Below are 20,399 nucleotides of genomic sequence, written 5' to 3' on the forward strand. Positions count from 1 at the left end.
CTGCTACTTTTTTCTTATACCCTTCGATCCTATATCCAAATTCCTATCTTTATTTCGTAAGATCGAAGATCGTTAGTATCGAGTTACGTACAATATTTTGATCATCTTTACGTTAGTCACTCTGAAAACTCGGATGTGTAGTCATTGATAGAAATAATAAGGCAAGGGCTTAAAGATTACAAGTTGCTGCGGGGTAAAAAAAAAGTTTGTTTCATATGTTTCTGATAGTTCGCTAATCACTAGCTTTCATAACCAGTGACTTATCGCAAGTAATAGAAGAATGTTCGAAAGCATCCTTATCGTACGAAATAATGAACCAGATAAAGCTGTCTTCAAGGGGACATTTTCCTTTTATAAGATCGAGTAATAGTAACGTGTCTGTCAAGATACATGCATTGGCATGTTATCAACGAGGGTAGCTGAAGGGGTCGAAAGAGGCACGAAACCAAAAATCGGAAAAGGAGAAAAAGAATGGCAAAAGAAAGGGAAAAAAGGAGAATATAATCGAATTCCAGTCATCCGGTTCATTTCACTCATACCGTATATCACGTTATGGCGATTAACGGTACGATCGACGACCGGCACCGGTTTTACGAGCCTTTATTTCGCTCGTTGAATTAATTCGACGTCATAAAGAGCAAGATAATGGCCGGCTGGGATGCATCCGAAACAGCGAGCCGGGGAGAAGGTAAGCCAGAGCAGAAATTTAACGAGAAAGCCACCGTAGTCGCGGCGTTATACGCCCCGGACGAACCAAAACTAACCATTCTACCGATCAGATACGCGTTTTCTCTTTTTTTCTTAGCCTCTTTGCAATGTTCCTTCCCTTATATCGAACTCCCGCCTCTTTATTTTCTCTTTTTCTGCCATTTTCTTTCTACTTTGCTTTTTGTTTCACCGCGTCTACTCCCTTTCACTTTGTTCCTCTTCCCTTATTTTCTTTCAATTTTTTCCCCGTGCTTCTTTCTGTTCTATCCGCGTATTTCGCAACCCCTTGTTCCCATTTAATCTTTTTATCGCTGGATAGCTTTATCTCTTTTTATTTATGTCATAATTTCGCGTATTTCCTGTCTGTCTATTTTTCTTCTCTGATTTTCCTATTCCTCTTGTTTCTTTTCCTTTATAACGCGTGCTCCCCGCCTCGCTCGCTTTGCTTCAGCTCTTTCTCCCCTTTTAATCCGTTTTTTTCTCGTTATCCTTTCAGTTATTCCCTGATGATCGTTCTTTTCTCCGTAAGTCTTCCTTCTTCCTGTCTTATTTCCTTTACGTCGTGTGTCTCGTGCCCTCGATCGTTGATTTCGATTAGCATTCTTTCTTTCTACCTTCACAACGTTCGCGCTTCCTGTGGAAAGTTCCCGTGCAGTTGCGTCAATAGAATATTTCGAACAGGCCAGCCGCGATTAGGCGGCTAAATGCGAGAATTATGGAAAGCAGAGGCAACGTGCACGCATCCGCGGGGCTAATAAAGCGAATGATATATAACGGGTCTCCGAAATACCACGCGTAATCCAGGATTCCACAAAAGACGACTGAACGCGAAATCGTCGGGAAGCCTTTATCGGGTGTAAAATTGATTATAAATCAATTCGCGATTCCGCTACGAGGAAACTTTGTTCCACCATTTCCCCCTGATTCTTAAAATTTTAGATTCCAGCTTCCGAGGAATGTGAATATATTGCCTTTCGTCTTACATACATACGTATACTTTGTGCAATTAACTTGTATTTAATGTACCTATGTTTTATATAACAAGAGGATAGCAGATAGTTAAAGCTAATGTGGATAGCGGATAATAGAATCTGCATTATAATAATGTTGTTATTTCTATACTCAGAGGTAAGATCAGAATAGTTGTTATTTTATCGAATAGATAAATCTATCACACCGTTCTGTGCCAAAAAACCTTTATTGCACGCTCTTACAAAAAACTAGGGATAAAAACAAAAAAGCATCTTAAGCCTATCGATTAAATCTATCGATTGCAACTAGGATCATCCTGCACGCATCTGCAGCATATGAATGGCAAGCACGAACTCACGTTGTCATTTTCAACAAATAAACAAAATCGTAAGTCAGTATCACGTATCTTTGCGCTATATAATCATAGTTTGGCGTGATTTATTATAGCTTCTAAATGAATTACTTAATTATCGAAGTTTCAAGTATTCAAATTTTCCAGTTATCCAATTTTTCGCTTTCGTATAAGAGCAGCATTCAAATTCGAACCGTCCTCGAAATTTCTACAATCTTGATTCGACTTGGAAGGATTTTCTAATAATCCTGATAATAATAACAAGTATCATCATTTTGCTTTCTATCTGGTCCATTTGAATTCTCTAAAGCAAAATTTAACAGTACATCTAAATTTAGAGCCAAGAAAGATCATAATTTGAGGTATGTATTTCAAACAGTGGATTCTTTAGAATTTATACGTTGTTAAGATACACAAGCCTCCACTTAGTTCATGCAAATCACAAAGAGTGTCTGTGCAGATATAAGAACGTCGTTCTAAAAGCATATCTTTTTCAAAATATAAGCATTCGATGATATTTGGTAAAAGAACAGAACGGAACAAGAGATTACGTAATCTCGAAAGATGTTAAGTCTACAGCCGATAGATTAAAGGCTATCGAGCCTCTCCAAGTTGGTCTACTAAACGTCCGTCTAGATTGACAAAACTGTGAAGAAATCGCCAGTCAGCAGGGTCACTTTTGAATATGAAATTTTCCATTGCTTATTTATAGCTATTTTTTGCATATCATAATAATTTTTTATGCATATTTATGAGAACACGTGTGCTAATGTTAACACATGAGTTTTGCGGATTACGACAACTTCCGTTCAATACTTTTATCGCATTAATTGATGGTATATTTTAATTGTAATTTGCTAAAGTTTTCCTTGAAACTGAAATAAGATTAGCATAACACGTAGTTAATGCTTCTATTTATATGAATTATTCTTTAACTATGATCACGTGGTAACAGCAATGAATGTTTCACTCTTTCGAAAGAAACGTATGGGAAAAATCAATTACAACGATCTCAGTTTCTTTCCTAAGTTAGAGAAAAGATATAAAACTAGATTAAATCCTAAAAAAAAAAGAAAAAGATTCCAGATGCGCGTAGCGGTATTAATTCTCTCAACACATATTCTGGAAGATAACATTTTGAACTTCTCTTCAAAATAATGTTCTACATTATCAACAAGGATGCAGGTATTGAAGAGACTACGATAATTAGTAGCAGAAGCAACGTTTAACCACGAAATAAGCGTATCTTGGTGGTATCAGTGGCTGGCCCCTTCCTATTATAGGATAAAATCCAACATATCTTAATGGCCGAATTATCTGAGTTCATGTAGATAGAAATTATCTGAAATCTCCCACGACCAGGTAAGGTTACTTTTTTTTACAATAACGTGTTATCTTATCAACGCTCTTGAAGGCAGAGCAAAATCAGAAACTACTTTTTCTTTTCTCGTAAATAAATGGCGACACGTAATTAACCGTACTACATAGACGGTAGGTTGGTAAATAGTGTCTATAAATGCTAATAGAGAATATTATGCAATAGAAATGTAACGAACGATGTAACCTACCAGATAATAATTTGTAAACAGTGTCTATTTCGAGCGAGTAGAAATTGACTTTAAATAAAAGGAGACAAATATTTAAATATTTTAGTGGACGATAACTAATTCAAATGGTCTGCAATTTAATTAAATAATTTTATTTTCTTCCATTTTTGCATGCACTTTATTAATATACACTTAAAATAATATGCACACATATATCCAGACGAATGTAGTTAGATAATACATTATTACACGTACAGTAAATTTTGGCAGTGATGCTTAATCGCTAAGTTTGTCTTTCACGTGATACAAAGTATGCACTGAACGAATATCATAGGCATAATTGCGATCTTTTTATATATTATCGTATCAATGGTAAATATTGATGTGATGTTTATGTGACGAATCTTTATTTCTTATCTATTCTCTAGAAACAGAAATAGTGAAGGATTCCGAACTATTGAATTTAGAAATCTTTGGGATATATATAAATATAATAACTTAATCAGCAGTTATCAATCGTCGATAGGTGGATCTAGCCAGCCGATGAGCCTTCCAGTCAGCTGTATAAACTATAATATGTACATCTTACACTCTTTATCTCGAAAGTATAACCTGTGATATAACAAGTGCCCAAACGCTATCTCTTGTGGATTGAAATAACGAATGATTTTTGAGATGTGTTTAATTGGATCGTTCGAAATATGGATTAGAATTAGCTATGATACATATGACGCCACATATGTAATACGTTGCTGGCGTCTGATCGACTTAATGATAACAGAATATCACTGGTAAGTATAGATTGCATGTAACACGTGTTTTTTCGACATTTTATCAGCGAATAAAATTATACGAAGTACGAGAGCGCGTGTTGGAGATTAAACTGCTAATGAAATCATTTACAATGTCGTTGAAGTTCAATTATTGCTACATAACGGTTAGTACATTATATAAGTTACTATACAGTATGGTAAATTTAAAATGTAAAGTGGCAAAGGATTCACTGAAAATTTTTGTTTATACAAAGACATGATTAATGATGCTTTACAATGTGGCGACAACGGACAGATCTATGCTTCGGTTCATCTATATCGTATGCGTAATCAGCTAAATATATATGAAAGAGCCGAGTGTGATTCTATATAGGGATAGTCGTCAATTGCGTATTTGATTGCGTCTAAAATTGTAAAAGTTATACTATTTCCATCGTAATATGCTTTGTAATATTATACAACAATTTACTATACATATGGAAATTGTCTTTTTTGAAGAGTAACATCATATCAGAAAATAATAACTCCAAAATACACGTACAATAATATAAGACAATTATATAATTAGTTGACTATTGTTGTATCAAATCATCTAAGGGACCAGAATAGTAGTATTAATATTATAACACAACTCTGAAAATAGTATTATAGATATAAATATAATATAAATACATTATTAATAAGTGTAATGGTTATAAGTAGAATAATATTAACCAAATATTGAAATGGTAGTACTATATTTAAAATATAAGATAACGCTCTGATATAACTTTTAATGAAAAATGAATGAGACCTTAATCGTAACGTAGTTTCCAAGGATACAATGATATTACGAAATATTTTCTTATTAATAACAACGAATTATATCTGTGCAGTAAATACAGTAATCATAACTGACACGAAATGAGTAAGAAAGCGTGACGTGTCGTAAGTGTCCGTTCAAAATCTACCGCCTTTGGCTTTCATGGCTGGGTGAGCGGAACAAGAAGCACACGCAGACCGTGGGTGCGCATGCGCAGTTTCAAGTAACTATAAGTGATCGTAGAGAGCTCGACATGTCGCGTGTGCCAGTTCTAACAATTTTGGGATCTACAGGATGCGGAAAATCACGTTTGGGTATCGAATTGGCTCGCAAATTTTCCGGAGAAATTATTTCGGCCGACAGCATGCAAGTAAGTGAGAAAATAATCGCTTATTACCTTGTTCTTTCCATCGTGGTCCTTGTAGGTTAGGTGCGTATTTAAAAGTTGTTTATTACCAGTAAACTTTCGAAATAGAATATTTTAATTTCAATTCGTACAAAAATCCTAAACATACTACTTTATTAGTTAATCGAGAGACGATATATTAATCGTGGGAAATAGTTTGTTTATTGAAGCGATCGAATAGGTTGAAACCTATAGTGTATATGCATCGTGCTATTTGACTTCCTCTTTCGCGTCCGAGTCTGTTTACGTTTTAATATGGAAACATAGAAACGGTTATTCTAATACGTCACATTTTATAAGGACAGAACATACTGAATGGTGTTTTGAAAAGCATTAATGTATAGGAATGTTGTTGTATACGTGTTATTACGCTCTCTTACAATTGCCTGCCAACTTTTAGCTCACTTGCATTTTATTTATATATTATGAACAGTAAATTTCTTTTTGTCTCATTTACGTGCTTGATATAGTACATGCTTTTTCCACAAGCGTATGTGCATACGAGTGTTACATCGTAGATCGTCATTAGTAATTAAATTATTATACCAATTTATTGTGTAGGAACAAGAGAAAATGATTAACGTATTGTTGACCCAGAACTTAAAATTAATTATTTATAGAAATTAAAATACGAATCTGTATTATTTAATTTTTATTATTGCTATCACTTTTGTTCAATATAAATATTATATTCAACGTAAATAACATATAATAACCAATTTTTAATGAAAAAAAATATTTTCAATTGACGTATCTATGATAATAAATACTGCATATGTTATAATGTAGTACAATATTCTACATAACAGTATTGCGTTATTCCGAAACACATTTGTATTCGAAGACTATCACTATAATCACGTTTCCAGCGTTGAATGAAAATTATCGAATCACATGAGAGAACAGATTATGTACAGCGTTAAATGAGAGCGTACTTGCGGAACTAATCCATCTTGCTCTTTCTCTGCGACCCGTTTCCTATTATCTTTCGCATAGTTTAGATTCAGCTGCGTTACAAGAGCTAGTTTTCTCGACAGCTGCGGTCATAGATTTCAGCTTGGTAACTTTCGGAGAGGGTCCGAAGTTAATCGTTCTAATTATCCTACTCTTTCACATATGTAAGGTAACCACGACGAGCGTTTAATTACACCCTCTGTGACATAGGGATGGCCCTTTCGTCGAAAATGTCGCGTTCGTAATTATCTTTTGGCCGTTTTGTCGTTGGTCTTCAGACACGACTTTTCGAATTTAATCCTGCTGTTCTCCTCGGGACAACTACTAAATAGCACAATGAGATAAATAGATATTACCATAGTATAGGTAGTGGTTAAATATTTGATTTTAGTATTTAATATATTTATATTTACATTTTTTATACTTTCTGCATATTTCACATTTCTTGTTAATAAAGTTTCGTAAATATGCAGAGAAGATATCTAAAGGGATATAGAAATGAAGAAAAAACGAGAAGAAAAACAGGGTTAATGTATTATTTTAATTAATTGTTTTATATTATTACAGTCAAGGTTTTCTTTTTGAGATAGTTGAATATGTATTATTGCAATTCAATGAATCATAGTTGTATGTCTTAATTGTTTCGTAAATTGTGTTTATGAAAAAAATATGAACTCTTTGGGTTGTTGATTATAAATGTTCAGTTTAATGTTTTGGAATATCAAATATTTTTTGTATGCCAAAAGATTCATGAATGACTGCTGTTCCTTAACCCTGAATACTAGATTACTGAATGAATCTATGCGTGATTTATCGGGTAGTAAAACTCTTATCAATTTCAAAGAAATCGAGAAAAAGAGTCCTCGTCTAAAGAGCATATCATTCGATACCGAAGATGTTTTTAAAAACACTACTTCCGCGTTAGTTTCGTCAGCATTCAGAAGTTTTGCGATTTGATTTTATTGCATTAAGAGTATTGCAACACCGGAAGTTTGAATATTTTAGTTCTCTATTTGCCATATCATGATTTCAAAAGTGTTACTGTATCATTTCTATTTTTACATAATTTTGGAGATATTTAATATTGCTAATACCATTACATTCGTTTTAATAAACAAGATCTACGAAACAATTGAAAATATGTCTATGATTCATAAAACTATTACAGTAATATAAACATTCAAATTGGATCTCAAATATCTATTTAACAATGATTGACCGTCCCTTAAAGAATATTAGAATAAAAGGAATTCGTTTGTTCGTCTCATCCTTCTTAAATCAGAGTATCGTTTTCAAAGAATTGCTTAAACGATTCTCAGAATCCCTTTGTACAAAGAACTTATCAAACAGATAAATGTAGTTACGTAAAGTGTTTCTCCAATTGACGCGTTATTTTTTCACTTTGCATATATGTATCTTCCGCATTAATGGACGGTCTTTATATCGCGCTTTATTAATATATCCGAGTGTGTTTTATTATCTCGTGGCCCGCAAAGCAAACTGTATAAATGCAAAGTAGTAAAGCTCGCATGATAGTCGTTATAAAGTAAGTGGATCGAATTAAACTTTGTCCTCTTGATGTGTGCATTACTCTGGAGGATCGTGGGACTTCCGTCCCTTTTTTGGCCGTTGAATTAGTATATCCACTGTTTCCTTCACCCCGCTATTCGAAGAAAGTGAAAACTACACGAACATCCTTCGTTAAAAAGTTTTCTGAGAATTCTTTTCCTCTCGGACCTTTTCTTCCTTGAATAACTGTTCTTTGACCAAACATATTATTATATTCATCCCGTGAATATATTCTTATTTCTTTCCTAACGTTTTCAGTTCACCTTCTTTTTTGTTTAGAAATTCAAATGTTATCTTCATATTTTCATGTTTGTTCTTTATTAGACTGTATAGAAAAAATGGATTACGAAGTTGCTGTTTTTGTGATAATTAGATCAGACATGTTATGTACATGTGAGAAAAAATCGGATTATTAGATTTTTTTGTAGAAAAAATAGGAAGTTGTTAAATTTTTTGTAGGAAGAAATAACAAGTTAGTAAATTAGATATCTATATAGAATTTTTGTTCAAGGTGATATTAAATATTGTGTGCGCTAGAGATTTAATACTAACTTCTTAATATTAAATATTTCATTCAAGAAGAACTCATTTGAATGAATTATTCTGTATTTATTTTAATTGTTGTATATCGAATTACGTTAATTAATGTTAATGAAATTGTTGTAAAATATATGTCCTTAAAATCATGTTTAGTTAAAGAAAGCAAATGTATATCAACGGAATAAATAAAAAGAAAGTAAGAAAAATAAAGGTAAAATCATCGAGTAGCGTAGCTTTTCCTTTCGTACAATTTTTCCATACGATATTTCCGAGGAACGTAAATTTTTCAGTGTACGAAGAATGTCGAACATAAATCACTACTTTACAACTTCACAGTTTTTCTATATCGTCGTCTACTTTCGCGTTGACTCGTTTTAACTCGTCACTCGTCAATTTCGTTTTTAAGCGGCCGCTTTCGCACGTGACAACTCTTCACTCACTTATAAATCACGTGTTCTTCGTCATTGAGATATTTTCGAATCTGTCCTCAGACGATTTCCATTACTCTCATTTGTTACGCGTAACCACGATTAATCACCTAGAGCACTGATCTCTTTTTCCTAGTCGCTGCCTACACGTTTTCAAAATCATGTTGTTCGTCTTTCCACACGGAGTTCCCTCGACATTTTATCTTCTCCCACGTTCCTTTGTCTCTGTATCATCGCCCGTAATTGACGGAGGATTTCCCTTCTAATTTGCGCAATCAGAATAAGCTTGAGATTCTGATCGTTAGAGCTGCATCATATTTCTTAATCGCCTCGCATGTTCGTTGCTAATGTCTGCGATTATTCAACGGAATTTTGTTCTATTACGTTTTTTGTTTAGTCAGAATCTGAATAATCGTTGAAATCTTTCGCGGATTTTTAATTTGATAACAATGTCGGTTATTAATTTAGATACATCATTATATATTATCCTTTATTGATTTATTGATCCACTGTGAAGAACATTTAAGGCTAAAAGTCATTATTTAAAACAATCGTAAAATATTAAATTTTTCTATGACTTTTGCTCTTTGCCAAAGCGATTACGTTATCTCTTTAAAAAAATAGTGTAGTTTCGAAGAAATTATCCTTAGTACTGGTATTTTCTCTCTCATCCTTTGATATGATGCAAAGAATAGGAAGATGCGTGTGAGAGTTATAAAGCTACATGTACGCATCAACACTCGAAAATTACATACGTTGCCTATCTCTATTACCACATGCTTACCGAGAAATCTACTTACATATATCTGTCGCTAGTTTCTATTTTTCCTCATGAGAATAAAAAACTAATCAATACTAATTTCCTTTCTCATTTCAAAGGTTAGTAATAGAACTATAACCTGCTAATGTGCAGCGAAGTATATTGTATGCACGTAGATGAATATATTTGAATGGTGTGATGTAGTGAATTAGCAATGAAGTACAAATTCGCAGTATAGAAATAAAAATGTCTGCTAACGTTTTCAAATTAACATATCTCCTAAGCTTTTTACACATAAGTAGGTTAATATTATTCTTATAAAAAATGATTCAATAGAAATAGATGTTCATACGGTCATGCTATTGAAAGGGGTTAAAAGATTAGCATATCATTGCATACAACGCCTTTAGGTTATATAGTTTACTATACAACAGCGACTTGAATTTCGAACGTGAACTATTTAATTAGGCGATTAAAGGTTCATTTAGAATTAGACAAATTTCCCATACGATTGAAAACACCAACCAGTTGGTAACTAAGCGATTGGAGGTTCAACTGTGGGATTCAAAAATCTGTCAAATAAGCGAAAGTAACACGTAGTCGATTGTTTAACCGATTAAATGTTCATTTTACAACTGTAAGAATATCGCAAACGATTGAGGATACCATCCAATCGACGATGAAATGGTTAAAGGTTCATTTATGGAATTCAGAAATTTCTCAAACAACTGAAATTACTATGTAGTTGATATCTAACTGATTAAAGGTTCATTTTAGAATTCAAAAATCTTCCAAACGATTGAAAGTATTATTTAGTCGAGTCACACACGTGTAACAATACGAATGGTCATAAAACGTGGTGACCGAAACGTCAAAACGACATTTGGTTGTGTGCATAAATTACGGTGGCTTGACCGTATGTGCCGGGGAAACCCGGACAGAGTCAGACACGTGTCTGCCCACACGCACGACGAAAAAAGATATCTGCAAATTTTGTGGCGACGGGAACCGCCTCTGAGATTCTTCCTACACTCTGCACGATCGAGGATCGAGGATCAAGTGGTGGTCCTCTCCGTGAAATTATAGATCGCGTTCGTCGAGGGAATTGTTTTTCCGCTGGTTTTGGTGACGAATACTCCAGGGATAGTGACACGACAGTCGTTCTTCGTCGATGCTCTAAAGCGGAGTAATTTTCGAGCTGCCGATGAACAGAGTAACCTTCTGGTTGGCTGGTTCTCAGGGACGAATCGATGGGACGTTACGCGATGCGGAGAAGTCGATGAACCGAGTGCTGTACGAGTTCTGCTCCAAAGTCCCACCGGCGTGTCTTTGGCCGAGCATTTGGCCCACTGAATCTTAATATCGCGTCGTGTCAGGTCACGTAGGAATTCGAATGAGCGCACGAGTTCTTTGAAATTATTCGTTTTAGGCGACACGATCGGATTATAGGTGTGGAATTTTGGAAAGTTTAGATTTACGTGGAAGTTTGCGAACTGTTTAGGAATTGCTAATATTTATTTAGACTTGCAGATTTTTATGCATTTTTTTAGAAATTTTATGCAGAAGTGCATAGAATGCACAGAGTGTTAAAAACGTGGCTGTAAGTGCATTATATGGCGATCGTTATAATGATTGAAATATACGAATGCACGAAGAGCAGTTGATTTTATTGTTTAAAGGATCAGCTGGTTAATTACGTCTCAGGAGCAAAATGTTAAAAGGAATGATAAATTAACATACGTATCTACACGTCGCGTTTGTCAGAGTAGTTATTGTTACACTGGAAACCTTGTATTCCATTTCCTACTGTGTCCGCCAGTGTATACTGCTTCTCACCGTGACTTCGTTAAAACTTTCACACGCGAGCTGCTTCATTGAGATTTTCTCGTTGATAGAGAGTCTGACGTTCCATTGATTTAAAGCGCTCATAGGAAGGAAATGAAGGAAATAATGGTGGCACAAAGTAGGACATTATTCGTACAATACTGTTCACGTAATATTCTAACGTCTATATGTAACATCGTTTCACTAATTTTTGATTACATGAATATTTTTATTCATTTTTCATTAACTCATATACGTTTTAATTATTTGTTGCTATGTATATCATTGTTATTAAATTAACATAGCTTCGTGAAAAAGTGTAAATTGGATTTTTATAGAAAAATCGTTTCGCATTTCTACAGTGCTACCCATCGTAACTAAGGAATGACGTAATGCAAGTGTAATGAAATACGCTTCTCTTACGAAATTCCGCGTAACGACTCCAACCTCACGGATTTAATACATTATTTTACATATTCTAGGGCAGGCGTACTTGAGCTAAATCTGTGATTCAAACTTTGCTTCCTACATTAACGCGAGTGCACATGTACCGAGCGAGCATTCAACTCTATCATTTTGGGAATAAAAGTTGCTTAAAGGAGCATGCTTTTACAAAAAAATTCATTTAACTAATTAGATCGATAGCTCAGTCTCCCTTATATCGATCGTTACTAAAAATCGGTGCCCTATTGGACCCATGGAAATAAGAGTGTTTCCATTCTTTCCTCAAGACTTCAGAACTTTAGTTCGTTATTCAACAAAGGCCACGATGTAATTTGCGATCTATTAGACTCGTGGGATAGATTAAGCCAGCGAATCATGAACAATGCGGGCTCGAATCACTCTGTTCGAAGTTCAATGGATTCATGTAAGATGTCGATGTGAAACAAACAATTTTTCTGTTTCTTGTATGTATGTACAAAAAGAGGAAAAAAGAAGGAATGGCAGAGGAAAAAGCGTTTTATCTTAACGAAATCGAAATGTTATTACGTATTAGCCATCGCCATTTTCCGTACATTCAAACTGTGTAAAGCTCTATATGTTGTTAACAACTTATTTTATATTTTTAGCAAACTTCAAAAATTCTGTCACGCTAAAAAGAAAATTAGATTTTACCTTTGATCATTCAGAAGATAGAAGATAGCAATAATAAAATTAATAGAAACGATACTCGAAAATATTCAACTCTCACATTTTCCATTGCAAATAATGAACTGCCATGAATGTCGAAATTAGTGACCTATCTTAACCTAGTCCCATTTAGGCCTTTTCACTGTGAAGAAAGTGAACGTTTCCACGGAACTCTCTTTTCTTACCGGCGCACGCTGCAACAATCTTTTTCGTTGTTCAAGCAAAGCGATATGCACGCAACGAGTGGTTTGCAATTTTTGTAATAGCGTAAATGTAATAGCGGTTATTTAATTGTCAACGGTTATAGCATTCGTTTAGGAATGTAATAGTACCTCAGTTACAAATTGCGAAACGTTGCATTGCCACGGTTTCCTTTTCTTTTCTTTTTTCTCTTACAAATCATGGGGACATTTAACGATTGCCGCGCGTTCGCCCGGATTTCTTGTCTCTCGGTTGAGAAATTGGTTTGTGCAATCTGTCGTCCGATCGATATCGATAGAGGTCGCGTCTGCGATTGCAGTTAGCGTTCAATGCTAACCACTTGCACTTTTAACATCTCTCGTATATTTTGCGTTTGTTTCATCATTTGGAAAAAAAGTATTTACTAATTATAATTTTCAGGTATTTACGCTCGTTGTACTTTGTGTTCTTTCTCTCGTCTTTGTGAGATGTGTTTATTAATGGACAAGGGGTCGCCGTTGATCGTTTTGAAGGGTTTAATTGGGATTAATGTGCATTTGGTTGTAATGGAGTGTTTCTGTTATTGTGCTAATGAAGTGTTTGACGACACGGTGGTAAATGAAGTCAATGGCTTGTTTGAATTGCGTGAGGTAGTCGTCTTAAATTATATTAAAACAGACAAATTTTCATAGTCAAATTTTATTATGATTTATACTAATGTATTAATACTATATCTCTATGTACATACGTAATATTATAAATTGTTTAACTATATCTACAGGTTTTTTTTACAAAATTACTGACGTAATTAACGTACAATCGCACTTCATTTGCCATTGCCTAATTAAAAATTCAAGATATCTGGCTTATCTGTGTGACAGTTTATCCGTTAAAAGAATTGCATAGTTTCAAATTTTCGTGGAATACGCGATCAAAAGAATCATTCTTAAGCATATGATCAAAAAATGATTCAAACAGCTGAGTCTGTATAATTATTTTCTTCTAAATAATAATTAACAATCACAGGCTGCCACTGTTGCGTCTCGTCCGGAGAAATTTCATTAATTAGAACCGGATAGAACCTCTACTCCAAAAAGATCGTGTCGATGGTCAAGGAATTTCAAACTGGTTCTCTGTTCTCTCTTTTCCTACTTCCTCTTTTTTTTTTAGACCACCGATGCTCTACGACGTTTGTTGATAGTTTATCACGACAGTGACCCGTGGAAGGCACCGGACCGCGGTCCTTGAATTCAAAATAGTTTTCGTCGTTTCGGCTGGAGAAACGGCTGCGTGCTGAGCATGAAAAACTTCCGTTCTTGTCCGTGAGAATGGCGCCTCAAATTACGGAAAGCAGAATTTGTCGAACATGAAAGCGTTAATCGAATTTTCTATCTTTAGTTCAAGGGCTCGGGAACTTTTCGTTACAATCGATTCTACATGCTTTTCAACTCGATTTTTGTTTCACTCGATATTCGTTGAATTTTCATGCACTGAAACGTGATGAAAAGTCGAAACATACCCACCAACGTCGTTGTATCAGATTATTTCAAGATTTCCTGGTGAAATTTTAGGAAAATTTATCCTTAGACGTATAACATCGTCATTAACTTGGCAATGGCAATACAGAAAAAATAGAATGGATTATTTGACTATCTTTTTGTAGTTTCGTGACACGTAAGTTAGTACCTAGGTCTTTATGACAATATTATTATAGATCTATGTTTGTTTGGCTACCAGACTTGTTACTGTAATACAATACAAATCAATTTCTTAAGACTGCTACATAATTGGTAATTTATGACTTGTAAAATTGCGTTAACAGCGTTAGTTTAATCGTGTATGAAGATCCTGAAGATATAATTATTTCGCTAGAATAGTAGTAACGATAAGTATAGATTCGAGGTGAACGATCGTTACGAGTCAGACTGTCGACTCTTTAGAAGAACAGAATGACGCATTTTCACTCGACCTTCTCTAAAATTATGAAAATGTTCCTAACTACTACTAACTCGTACTAATTCTTCCTATTTACATCGAAATCTCATTAATCGTACCATATTAGTGCTATGCAGCGTGCTACTTTTCCTACATAAAATATACGAAATCGATAAAAGTGATTTAGCACATAATGTTTCAATAGTAAGCGCGATAATAGATTCTCTAAGTTGAAACCGTACAAATACGATGATATTTGATGTCTTCTTTCATGTATAATGTTTTATATCGATGCTCGAGTTGCATTCGATACGGTATTTAATAAATAATTTACGCTTAAGGGGGGGATTCATCGTGTTCACGGCTTATAGCGATAATCGCGTCTGGTTTATTATGAACGATACGAAAATTGCGGTAAAAATCGTGAGTTACAGCTGGTCACGTACGTACAAGGCACTTGAACAACCGGTTTTAAATCCACGAGGTGATGACGCGAAATTTACGGGGCTCCTTTTGTCGACGTAGCCCTTGAGCAGGCTCACGACCGATGTTTCATTAGATTGCCGCGCTATATTTGCTGTTATCCTCGAGAAAATTATATTTTTTCGTTTCTGTATCTCTATCGTTATTGACAGAAATCGATTGGATATAAATTTTCCAATCGTTCTTTTATATTCAGGTCTTCTCGCAACCAGAATTACAATTTTACGACATAAAACGTTATTCTGTATTAAAATTGCGAAACGAGATCTTCTTTATATCAATTTATTTATTTCTGGAAGGATCTGATTTAATAAAGTAATAAAAAGTATATAAAATATATGAAATAAGATTTAGTTTCCACTATTTTATTGCGAATTAATATTATTGCGATGTATCGTCTTTATGAAACGAATCGAAATCGTCGAATAAATTTTTTGTTGATTCTGAGAAAGGAAACTTTGCGAACAATCAAATTTCTACCATATTTGCATATAATATATAGAAATTGTGATTTCTAATCACTATTTTTGTGGCGAAAATATCGATGTGTTTGAGTGTCTGAAAGGAAAAGCTACTACGATATGTAATTTTTTGATTAAAGTTGAATTAAGAGTTTCAAAGTTTTATTATCGAGGGGGACAGAGGCGAAGAATTACTAAATAAATTATTCATCTTGCTCTTTGAATATTAATTATATTACTTCTGCCTTGTGTTCAAATTTATCTCATAATTTACAAATAAACCAACAAATTCTGTTTCACTCTTCGACATATTTCTCGTCGAAAACAACGATTCTGCAGGGAACAATAGAAGGTGCATTTTGGGGCTTGTGTTAAATTTAATCCAAGAATAGTCTAGCCGATTCAAAATGACCCGCAGCTCGTCAATTGAAGGGCTGAGTCAGAAAAGGGGGCTTACAGACCGCATAACTTTGCGGCCCATGGCTCCCTTCTAATTTCCAACCCTGCAGTTTTCTTCTTGCTAGTGGTTAGTAATTTTCCTCCCCATTGCGATCCATTCTTTTTCATTTGCTATTTTTCTTTCGTCGTCGAACAATTTTTACTAGTCATTCTTCATCTCTGTTCAATTTAATGCGTTCTTGTAACGAATATTTTTATAAAATTAATAATTCGAAAATTAAAAGTTAACGTAGATTAAAATAACGCGGGTTGTAAATAAATCTTGTAAATTATTCAACAGTTCAATTAATACCAGTGCTTTGTTCTATATTTTTGAAGGACAAATTTTTTGACGAAATAATTCAGAAAATAATTATAATTTAATTTTCGAATTAATTTTTAAGGGGGAATGTAAATTGATTAGGAATATCCACGAAATAATTATAAAAGAATTATAGGATTATCAAGTGTTCGTAAGGCGAATGGAAATTTTGCGATCGTCCAAAAATATCGAGAGACACGGAACGGAATATTTAACTTAATTTTCTTTGGGTTTGTTGAATCAAGATATTGCGTAAGCTCGGTCTGACATTATTATTGCCTGTTTGCAGTATACGTTGATTTAACGAAGTATTGTTTATTCTTTGTTGTGTCTGCATGTCTTAATTTCAGCGTAAAAGCGTCGTACCGTTTGTACAGCTGATTCAATGAATTTTGTAATACTTTCTTTCGTACACGTTGACCTCGATATTTCGTTGATCTTTCTGGTTTCTGAGATACCAATAGATCATCGTCGTTCGCGTCTCTATGTAAAAAAGTTTATTTTTCTGGATCTTTAACCAGACAACTGGCCATTATACTGTACCGACGATAAACGTAAGTCGTTCTGTTTAAGTAATATCTCAGGAAACGTAGATTTACCGCTAGTTTCTGCGATTTATCATTTTTTCTGACGATATATAAAATTGCCCTCAGAAATCTAGTTAACAGTTTTCCATAGCCTCCTGTAATTAATTTAATACATCGAGTATAATTACATAGGCTAATTATCAATAACTTTGAAGAAAGGAGAATTCTTCAAATTTATTTGTATCAGTTACGATAGATAATATATGAAGCATGATTACCGTTGCTTTAATTATAGAAATTTATCCTGGAAGATGATTTTAGAATTTTCATAAAATTACTACCTTTTTTTTCCGCGAGGAGGGGAAAATAATCTGCCATAAAATAAACACACACACACACACGCATATATATATAATATATATAAATAAATTAAAAAGAGTAATTTAAAAAAAATAAGTAATAAATTATTACCAAATTATACATGCGGTTCTAGATAGAGGCATCAAATTACCATGTATTTCAAGCTTTTATAATCTAAATGAAAAGGTAGACGCAAAGGCATTCATTTAGGATTCGTCATGGAAATGGTAACAATGTCGTTAGAAATTAGTTGTTAGACAAAAGTTTTACTGACAAAAACGAATGACTTTCTCAGAAATTTTTTCTATCAATCGTTAATCAGATTCGCCGATAACACAGCCCATTCAATGACGGTTTAGATCAGAAGAAACGGATGTGTCATACATTTCTTGATTATGGTCCTCAGAACGAGTTTATTATATCCTTATGATTAATGCACTCGACTCTGTACTTATTACTAAGAATCGTATAAGTAGTACTTCATCGTGGTCGTGTGGTGCTGTTGTATAATCAGCGGCTGATTATGTCGTTACATAATGTTATAATTATTCATAAGCAATCAGAAAAACAATACTCTTTTATTCCATTCCATTCCCGTTAGAAAATAATAAAGCGATTTATGAACAGTTCGCCGCCATTCTTCGTCATTTTCTTCACGATTGCCGTGTCATCGTTAAATCGTGGTCATGGTCGTGAAATAACTAGCGAAGGTATCAATTCGTTATGGACTTTTCTAATTATTTGGATTGACAAATCGTAGGTAAAAGAGTATTTGAATCTTTTTGTTCCTTCCTTTTAAGTATTTGAATCTTTTTACGTTTAGTAATTATTTCTTGAAGCGATCGTTTTATTTGTACAATTGCTTTTTAAATGAAATTCGTATCGCGTAAGAAGAGGAACATGTATTTTAACGATATGAAATCTGATATTGTTACCAAAAAATTTACTACAGTTCGACTAATGTGTGGCTACAAATCAAACGATGTAAATGTCACGAAAGTCGATAAAACAAGCAGGAAAGAAAAAGAAATTAAGGGAGGATAGTTTGTAGAACGAGACGAGCGGTATTTAATGAAAGTTTTTCTGGTCCAACTACGTGGGCGAGCGTGGTTTGACAGAGTAATAACAGAAATACGCACCGGTTTCGCAGGTCGTCGACCTTAAAGCACCACAGGTTTTTCGCCTTAATATACTTAAATTCGTGACTAACGCATCTGGAGAGACACTCGATGGAATTTGCAATAATACCAGCGAATTAATGTACATTACTTTGACCTTTTACATTTTCTCGTCTTATTTTAGCGCGAAGGTATGCTTACAGGAAAATTGCAACATCTTTGATTCGATAATTGATATTTCAATGTCTTATTTCGCGATTAAAACGTGAGTTCAATTGTTGATACGCCTTCTCCTATTTAAAGTGCATTCTTTCGTATTATTTTTCCTCGTAACCTTTATGAACGTTAGAAAATGATCTAAGAAGAGTATTTTCATGATTTACGAATATATCGGTGAGAAACGTTATAAAATTTGGATATCGTAAGTGATAAAAAAATAATCTTGCGATCTTGTAGAAAAAATCCTCAATTCAGAGCCTCGGTTTCACAATGATTTAGACGTTTAAAGTTCGCTGATTTAAAGTTATCAAATCACTTGTTTTACTTTATCTACTAAGCGCCAAGTGTGAAAAAAATGCGTAAAAGGATGTGCTTGGAGATATTAGATAAAAAATGAAACTGAAACTGCAACGTTAATCTGAAATGCTAGACGTGACATTTAAACGAACAAAAAATAAGAAATAAGATTAAGATAATGTTCGATACAAATCATCATTAATCTATTTCATGCTCTTTCACAATAATGTATCGCTTATAAACATAATCCATCGACATCGTTCAACAATGTCTATCTTATCTGTAACAACCGCTGATATCATAATACCAGAACCGTGAGTTCCGTAACGAGATTAGAACGTTTAATTGAATCGACCATCGAGGATTCTTGAAACAATGTTCAAGTGTCTTCATTTCTACGAACTTTTTGCTTTTTACCTTGTAATAAATTTCAACAAATTCAGCGCTTGTAATATATCCATGATTTTATGATTTATTGATTTTTCATAAATATCGTTCTTCCACAGGAGAAATTTAAATACCAGAATATGCAATCAGAAAAGGAAAATCGTTGAAGTTTGTGTAAAACCAAATATTTGGATTTCTCTTAAGACTTCAGGCTAGAAATGGATTCATATGATTTTTAGAAAAATTGTATATACTCTTTATAGGAATTTCGATAGAAGCTAGACATAGTATTCAAATGTTATACAGTTGTCCATACAAATTTAATCATGCATACCTTTCGAAAGTTTTTGCAGTTTCATTCCTAGTAACCTATAAGGAACATTCTACATATTTTTCGCATAAATAATTTTATAAGGATGTGGAATAAGCAGTAAAATTTAAATCTATCTAATTATGTAGCTACGTGTGTTTTGAACGTGTAATTTGAAATGATTTACATAATTCTTGACTAATCAAAAACTTGTGAACTCTGTTCCCCCATTAACTGAAAACATCCGTACGAAGACACCATAACGTGATTAAAAGTGGACCTTGCGAACCACGAGATCCTAAAAAAATCACGTTATCGTTAATTAGAGCTTTCTCGATAGGACAAAAATAGCTGACCAAGATAAACAGAGTAACACGATGAACTCGCGTCGTACGATGCAATGGGATGTCGGTTTGCGCGCACGCCCGATAATGTCCAGGTTAATTAAATGCGGTAACCAGGTGCTAAACCAGAAACCAGATCTCACGGCGAGGTAGGCCAGGACGTCGCCTCGAGAATTCCACGATCACGAACGGCCGCGAAAGATCTAGCGACGCGACGGACTCTCGTCGATCGCACGTGAATGGGATTTAGAA

At 34.2% G+C, this 20,399-nt stretch overlaps 1 protein-coding gene across 1 annotated transcript in view; it reads left to right on the forward strand.

Annotated features, from left to right (window-relative positions):
* Positions 1-5,360: 5,360 nt before the first annotated feature.
* The window catches only part of LOC138177818 (tRNA dimethylallyltransferase), a 116,569-nt gene continuing 101,530 nt past the window's right edge, over positions 5,361-20,399 (forward strand). The window contains exon 1 of the mRNA XM_069109023.1: positions 5,361-5,524. Within this exon, the coding sequence (XP_068965124.1) occupies positions 5,408-5,524 (117 nt within the window). The 5' untranslated portion in view covers positions 5,361-5,407. The remainder of the gene's footprint in view (positions 5,525-20,399) is intronic.

This window comes from Bombus flavifrons, chromosome 3, assembly GCF_040668555.2.
Source record: "Bombus flavifrons isolate JBK064 chromosome 3, iyBomFlav1_principal, whole genome shotgun sequence".
Classification (NCBI taxonomy): Eukaryota; Metazoa; Arthropoda; class Insecta; order Hymenoptera; family Apidae; genus Bombus; species Bombus flavifrons.